This window comes from Strongylocentrotus purpuratus, unplaced genomic scaffold, assembly GCF_000002235.5.
Source record: "Strongylocentrotus purpuratus isolate Spur 01 unplaced genomic scaffold, Spur_5.0 spur5_scaffold_6, whole genome shotgun sequence".
NCBI classification, from domain to species: Eukaryota; Metazoa; Echinodermata; class Echinoidea; order Camarodonta; family Strongylocentrotidae; genus Strongylocentrotus; species Strongylocentrotus purpuratus.
The window spans coordinates 56,588,686-56,596,979 of record NW_022145612.1 but is presented as its reverse complement, the minus strand read 5'-3'; the positions used below and the strand labels follow the sequence as shown (position 1 = coordinate 56,596,979).

At 36.8% G+C, this 8,294-nt stretch overlaps 1 protein-coding gene across 2 annotated transcripts; it reads left to right on the top strand.

Annotated features, from left to right (window-relative positions):
• The first annotated feature begins 166 nt into the window (after positions 1 to 166).
• On the top strand, positions 167 to 7,968 carry LOC588151 (ankyrin repeat and SOCS box protein 13). 2 transcript variants are annotated; one of them, XM_011683586.2, is made up of 7 exons: positions 167 to 293; positions 3,027 to 3,118; positions 3,440 to 3,636; positions 4,041 to 4,191; positions 4,590 to 4,724; positions 5,655 to 5,849; positions 6,502 to 7,968. In XM_011683586.2, the coding sequence occupies exons 2-7, from the start codon at positions 3,088 to 3,090 to the stop codon at positions 6,627 to 6,629; spliced, it is 837 nt and encodes a 278-aa protein (XP_011681888.2). In that variant the 5' UTR covers positions 167 to 293; positions 3,027 to 3,087; the 3' UTR covers positions 6,630 to 7,968. The 2 variants fall into 2 exon arrangements, with proteins under 2 accessions (XP_011681888.2, XP_030829412.1); XM_030973552.1 differs by lacking the exon at positions 167 to 293 and adding an exon at positions 339 to 360.
• Positions 7,969 to 8,294: the final 326 nt, after the last annotated feature.

Sequence of the window (8,294 nt, the reverse complement as noted above, 5' to 3'; positions counted from 1 at the left end):
AGCAGACGGTATATATTTGATCTTGAGTTCTCAAATTATTTTCGCTTCCCTTCTCTTGTTTTCATTTCAAAGGCATCAAAATAATCAACAAGGGAGGGGGGGGGGGGGGGGGTGAGTAGAATGTCGCACACTTTACTCTTGAAAAAAATGATTACCACTCTCCACTCCATTATTTGTTTACATTTTGAGGCCGAGAAGATAGAGAAGACTTGACCAAGCACCGCCACAGATTCCAGGAAATTACATCGAAACTGCCAACTAACATTTGACAAGTCGATGGCTGCCACGAAGAGGTACACTATTAAATTAAAGGAAGCAAATTTAATCCAGGATAATCATAATGATCGCCACAAATCATAGGTTTGATTGCTCGCATTTAATTCCTACACTTCAAGTTGACTCGCGTCACGCATGATATGATGATGGGAGCAGGGCTAGGGCCCCCGGCTGCGCCCCGGTCAAGCCCAGGGCCAGGGGCGGTATTTTGAGATTCATCTCAGAGGGATAAATTACGCTTCAAATGTTTCTTAAATGGGTATTCTGAGAATCATTTTAGCTACATTTTATTTCTCTACGTACGTAGATCTATACGACATGCCCATTTTGTATATATGTGATAACCAATTTCATAAATAACAAGAAAGTTTTCTTCTTCTTCTTCTGTTAGAGAGTACAGGGGGCCGTTTCTCGAAACCGTCATAACTACAAGATCAACGACATCTCGCCACTGTCACGCAACTTGTCAGCTAAGTGTTTCACGAAGCCGTCTTTGCCAAGATGAGCGACAACTTCCGCGACAAGCGAGTTGTCACTGCTCCGAACCTGTCATATCTTTTTAATTGCTGTAAAGCGCCATCACAAGTCAGTTTGTTGCCATTCCATGGGCCGCGAAATGGACGATTAGTTTCACTATCATTTTGAGAAAAATATAGACGAGTTCGGTACGTAATTCTCTGGGATGCGAAATGCAAATGTACAAAAATGAGAATACAAATTATACAGAAACTTTAAAAAGCTGAATATAAACATTACATCACAAATCATTAAACTATATCATATAAATAAGAGAGGTAAGAATGTTACACACCGTTTTCCATAGTCGATCCATAGTCTTTTCTTAGGATACCGTCATACCTTTGGGGCCTATGTGCATTATTATTCCCTCTCTAATTACTTCTTCCAAATTATATTTTCAATATCAAATCAATTATATAAACGAGTATTTATGAGACTCTGGATTAAAAACTGGCTGAGAAAAGACATTTTGCCTAAAATTCCTCTTCACAATAAACAAAAAAGTATGTATTGATAAACTATCACATTACGGTATCCTTCAACTAACTTTTGATTCGACTGTCGAAAAAAACACTCACCGGTTTTTCTTCAATTTAAGAATCTTTACAGAAATATGCAAATCGTTTGATGATGTAAATATGATAATGACACTATTTATTATTTATTTTAGGAGAATTTATATGTATATATTTCTTTTTGAACAATTTTAGCCCCAAAACTTGTTGTGGGTTATTCTTGATAAATCAAATGGATCGTGACAAAGACTATGTTCTTGAGCTGCTAGTATCGCGATATATCGATATCATGTCTGTCATGGCTTTGTGAAACGGTTTATCCGCTTCATGACATCTCCGTAGGTCGCCGACAAAGATATGACTGTCATGGAGTTGGTTTCGAGAAACGGCCCCCAGGCCACGATGTGTTGTTGGTGTGTATATCTTCGTATTTTTTGTGCAGATACAGTGTACAGTGATGTGGAAGATATTGTTGGATTTCACTCAGTCTCTAGACAAAAATAACCCTATGGTATACCAATACGTGTGTCTTAACATTCGATTTAAAACAGTGATTTGAAGAAGTTTACATACAATATTTCATGCATGATCTGTTATTTTGTTTTAACTTTAATTTAAAGTTAATAGAATGCAAAGTTGTGGACATTTTGAAAATTGGGTGGATAGTAATTCTTGAAATTTTTGATATATTTGGATGCCCCTGTGGATGAGCACTAGAAAATTTAGCCCCTATTCATGCTTTCAAAAAATTGAATAATCAAAATGTTACCAGTGCTCCCGGCTGGTAAATTTCAAGTAGTGCCCGAGGCCATTAATTCTATGGAAGCTGCGACCTTAAAAATCTCAGAATATGCAGTTCTGATACCAGTATGTAATTTCCAAACAGGAATAGCAAATCGGTCGATTGTAGTCAGGGAAAGATTGTTTTAAAGCTAAAGTAATATATCTGCCTTGAAAGGGAGCTGTACACAGAAAGAGTTTATTATTTACAATTTCATCACTTTAGACTCTATTTTCAACCGCGATAACGATCATTAAATATTGTAAAATTGCATATGCTTCCAATATGTTTATTTGAACCAATTTCATGACCCCATACCAAAACTTTGTATTACCTTTAAGGCATATTTTATAATTATAACTTTTGTTTTTAAGTGGCCCAAACATTGTCGAGCATGTGTGCAGCGCTTTGTAACTGCAAGGAAAAGGCGCTAGATATCAAATATCTTTTGGATGGATGGATGGATATTTTGGACAATATTTTAAAGGACAAATAAGTATGATGGTTAGTGCCATGATACTTTATATAAAAAGAAGTTCTGGATAGAGAGAGTGTGTACAAATGTTTAATGGTACAGTGAAACAACCTTTATATAAACACCATGTGATCAATCCAAGATAATTGGTCTGTTTAGGCAAGTGGTCTTTTTGTACTAGGTTCCTATTTGAGTGGTTACAATAAACAATTTTCAAGGGTAAAAAAGTGGTCTTTTTAGATGGGTGGTTGCTAAATCAGGTTTGACTATATATAGCAAAACGTACTGCATTATCAGTAATGACAAATTTACCTCTCTCTCTCTCTCTCTCTCTCTCTCTCTCTCTCTCTCTCTCTCTCTCTCTATCTCTCTCTCTATCTCTCATTCTCTGTCTCTCTCTCTCTCTCTCTATCTATTCCTCACATATATGTGTACATGTATATGTAACATTTGAGTGCAGTCAAAGGGTTTGATGAAGCAGAAGAAGATGCACTGATGATGTATAGGAGATCTTGACCACCATGTCAGCTGCACTATTGGACAGATACACAGGTAAGACACTCCATGATAACTTCATCTTTTATAAGAGAGATTTCAAGAAAATGCAGTCTTATGACGTATTAGGTTGATCAGACATCAGTCACTGAAAGAAGCTAGGTCAAGTTGACTACAAAGATGAGATCAGTGTTGGATGTATACAACTGTCCCCCCCCCCCCCCCCCATAAATACCAAGGCCACCCCTGAATTTACCTCTGGTAGGATCAGACTCTGGATATAAGTATTGAAAGTGGCTTTGTATGGCTCAATGAAATATGGGATCTCGCCTGATATTACGTCTTTCTCTTTTTGCCATGTCATTCTCCCCCTCTAAGGAGATGCATTCATGGGCCAAGATCGTACTGACCTCCACGCTGCTGCCTTCCAGGGTCAGCTAATGACCCTATATGGCCTGATCCGACGAGGTGCGGACGTCAACAAGTGCACCTCAGATAGAGTCAGCCCACTTCACGACGCCTGCAGTAGGGGATACCTTTACTGTGCAGAGATGCTTGTAAAGCATGGTGCTGATGTAAGTCCAAGTTAATGAATGCACTCAGTTTTGTTTATCCTACAATTTAGGAGGATATTGATAAAAAATGTATAGCTAGAGAGAAATGTTTTGAGCCAGAATGAAAGTAGCCTCTTAAAAGATATGTGTGAATTTATTATATAAAGTCTCTAAAAAATAACATTTAACAATTTGATGGCAATTAAATCACACAAATTAAATCACAGGAAACTTTCAGCTTAATAACTGTCCACATCTGTTGAATATACAGTATTATAGGATTTTTACAAGAGCTAGAACACAGAACAAATACATGAGGACTAAGTCATGTCTAAGTACTTTTATGTTATCATCTATAAGTCTTGCCATTACTATGTTTCTTTTTGTAATATGAATTTAGCTGTTTTTTTAAATTACTCTCTCAGGTAAATGCAGGCAACATTGATGGTGCAACTCCCCTGTGTGAAGCTTGTTGCATTGGCAATGTAGAGATTGTCCAGTTCTTGCTGAGCAAAGGGGCAATCCCAAACCCACCAATGGCCAGGACAGGACCACTCAATGAAGCAGCCTCCAGAGGTATGGCTTTTGAAAATGGGGTGGTAGTACAGACATTTGAATCATAGATAAGGTTATGTAGGAGCTAGCAACGCATTGTTTGCATGGACCGCATGTTTTCTGTATTGTTGATCATAAAGTTTCTCTGGTGACATTTGCCCTAGGTATTTATATCCTCAAAATTCAGAAGGTAATGTTAAGTATAGCATTTGGTCCAGAGTTGAAGTTGGTAATTCTATAAATAGCATAGGAAGTTGACTACAGAGCAATTGTTGGTGGAGCATGTGTCGTAGAAATTCTGTACTAAGCCTAGGAGAATTAGAGAAATCATTACAATCTTTAGGTTCCCAGTTTAGATTTCAAACATTTCATGTTGTAAATTCAATATATTTCTTATTTGATATATCCTTTGATTCGAGGACACACCAAGTGCGTTGAAGAGATGATCAAAGCAGGAAGTAACCTAGAAGCCTCTGACTTGCATTATGGGACACCTCTGCATGCTGCATGTCACATGGGCAGCACAGAAACAGCGAGGGTCATACTCCAGGCAGGTCAGTGACCTTTTTCAGGAACAACCCTAACCCCTAACTCTGTCAGGGGTAAGGATTCTCCTGGTGGGGATATTCTCTAATCCAGACCCCTTTTAATATATCTCTTGTATATGCAGTTAAAAAATATTATGTTTGAATTCTCTTGTAATATTCATATGGACACTCAGCTGTTTATGTTTGAAATGCAACTTTTACTTTTAAGTTATGTAAAAAATGGCATAAGAGTCTCAACTCTGGCTAAGCTAGAATACTCAAGTTTAATCTGGAATGGTCTATTAATTTTGGTTATCCATGTTTTTATAAATTAGCTGTCTTCAATTGAACATTTCTTCTGTATGGCATGTTCAACTGTCTTCTTTGTGACAATGGATACACTGTTTGATTTGTATTAAGTTCTTGATTCTCATGTGACTGGTCCTGTGCTTTATCCATGTCTGGTGCTTACACCCTCATACAAAGGTGTTGTCGCTGTATTTGTCCCTTTTAACCCAGGTGTGTCATGGGTATATCATCATCATCCTCATCCTCGATCATCCTCATCCTCATCCTCATCCTCACCCTCATCCTCACCCTCATCCTCATCCTCATCCTCCTCCTCCTCATCATCATCATCATCATCTTCATCATCCTCATCCTCATCATCATCATCCTCATCATCATCATCATCCTCATCATTATCATCATTCTCATCCTCATCATCGTCATCATCATCATCCTCATCATCATCATCGTCATCATGATCATCATGATCCTCATGATCCTCACCATCATCATCCTCATCATCCTCATTATCATCATCATCATCATCATTATCATCATCATCATCATCATCATCTTTATCGTCAACGTCATCGTCATCATCACCATCATCATTATCATCATTATCATTATTGTTATAGTTATATCTTCATTTCCTGGTGTTTATTTCAGGAGGAAACGTGAATGCTATCATGAACCACACCAGTCCTCTGCATGTTGCAGCAGGCGTCAAGAATCCAGACCTTGTAGATGTTCTCCTGGAGTATGGTGCAAATGTCTACGCCCTCAACAACCAGTCCAGGACCCCGCGGGATCTCATTCATGCTACCGACACTACCACTAGGAAGATCCTAGATTTTGAAATGGGTGAGTTGCTATATATCAAGTAAACAAAACTATATGGTTCAAAGTTAACTACTTTGCAGTGGAGGGTGGGAAAGCAACTATTACTTTAACCACTCGTCACCCAGGTCTAAATGGGGACTACATTTGGTGGAGCTCAACACATTGGCTACTGGAGTGTAACTGGGATAATATTTGAGTGCCATGATTGCGATACAAGAATGCACAATTGTATTGTTGTTATTTGATTTGATTTGATTTGATATGGTGTATTGATTAAAAAACATTCAAATAGCAGCCAGAGGCTGAAACAAATTGAATTTACAAAAGATACATTCAAAAACATAACATATACATATAAATGGCGATTCACAATAAATAATCAAGGATATGATCAAAGAAAAGAAGAGAAACAAGAGAAGAGATTGAAACAGATGACTAAAGGATAATTGAAGGAGAACGATCGCGGTATATTGATGGTAGTCCGGTAAAGCTTGTACATAAAGATGGCCATTGGCTGGAAAAAAGCGAAGTAGTCTTTATGGGCAGGTGATCTTAATGATCAGGCTAGCTCCTTTCATTTATTTTTAAATAAAAAACGTCAATGAAAAAAAAAAAGGTGGGCTTTTTATACAGATGACAAAACAAGTTTTACTGGATTTATTTTGTTTTACAGGCAATCCAAGGATGCTTGCTGAATTGTGCAGGTGGCGAATCCGCCGTCTCCTTGGTCCAAAGAGACTGGAACAAGTCATCAAGCTGGGCCTGCCAAAGATCATGGTCAACTATGTGCTCTTTAGATAACACACGTCTAATAGCCCTGGACAAGCGATATGACATCGGTGGGACATGGGGATTGATGAACTTCGCTGTGTGAAATATGTTGCTAAATTTAGAATTGGTTTACCTATTCTCTATAGTCCTTTAAACAGAGATAAGAGTTAGAGGTGCCTTCCAAAGTGCTCAGAAGGCACATGTATTATGAAGGAAGGAAGGAATAACATGCATGCTCTATTCAGTTAGCTCTTGATGACTTCCAACAGTTATCAGAAACACTGGCACTCGGGCAAGGTATACCATGTTATTAAAGAAGGAAAACTAGTAACGTGTGTGATCTTTTCATGTAGCCAATACTAACTTCCAACAATTATAAGAAAATGCTGTCATCATTAAAGGCCTTAGCTTTTCTGCCCAGTACTAAAGTAAGGAATCACATTTCACAAGGGAAGAATGGAATAATAGGTCGTTTGTTTGGAGCCAGAAGGGCGTTTACTCTGTGTTAAAGTAAATGAGTCAACTCCCTTCTGGCTCATCATAGACAATCTGTGCTCCATTCGTGCAGCTCTTAACAATAACAGCAGCACAAACGTACACAGTTGAAGTTTTTTTTTAATATACTTGAATTAGGCAAAATGAGTACATACAGAGTTATTTTAAATTACTAGATGTGTAACCAATAAAGGGTAGATTGCTGGAATTAGAAGATCACGAGATGTATTAACAAAGGATTGTGACCAACAAAGCGGTGCCCTTTTGTTAAAAATGTATGCATGAAATTAGTAAAAATACGGTGCAGTGAAAGATTAGAAGATGAATTCATATCAAATGTACAAGGACATAAATGTATTATTCTGGAGAGGTAAAAATGTAAAGTTTTGTTAATTTTGAACAATGCTCCAGTTTTACAGGAATATAGAATAATATAAGATAACAATGGCTACGGTATTTATTTTTAACACATAATAAGAAAAAAAGGAAATAAGATTAGGATTATTATCATTTCACCAATGATATACATTAATATACCTTTGTTAAGGTCTCTAATATTTAGAAAATATAATTTTATGACAAAGATTTAGTGTTAATAAGTTTTACATGCTGTATTGATATATTCTTGCTTGAAATATGCACAGGCATGTTGTAACTAACAGTATATTTGATGATTAATTTGATACGAATGATTGCTTTATTGCAGTGCAATTACTGAGAGGATTGATTTTCATATGACTTTTTGTTGTTGAAATACAATGTAATATTTGTTGCTGTGCAATGTTTTACACCATAGGTTTATTTTAAAGATATGATGCAAAAGTAAATTGTGAATTTGTAATTTGAATACCTGTCATAAATGGTCTAAATTGTATATAGTTACACTTATTTCAAGTTTGATATTCAAACAGTGATTAGCTTTACATCATTAGAAAGGCAACTCTTTAGAGAGATGACCCGGCCCTTATTTTTCCTTTCCTTAAATCTGCTGGTGGATACCAAATTACTGGTGCCATGATATGAACCAAGGACAAATTACTATCATGAAATATGGTTGCTCAGATTGACTTCAGATTTATACAGTACATCTGCAGTCTAGGTATATCCATATACGGTACTATTATATATATATATATATTTATATAGCCCCTTTTCAAACTGAATAGATAAAGTACTATTTAAAGGTTGTGGAAAATTGAC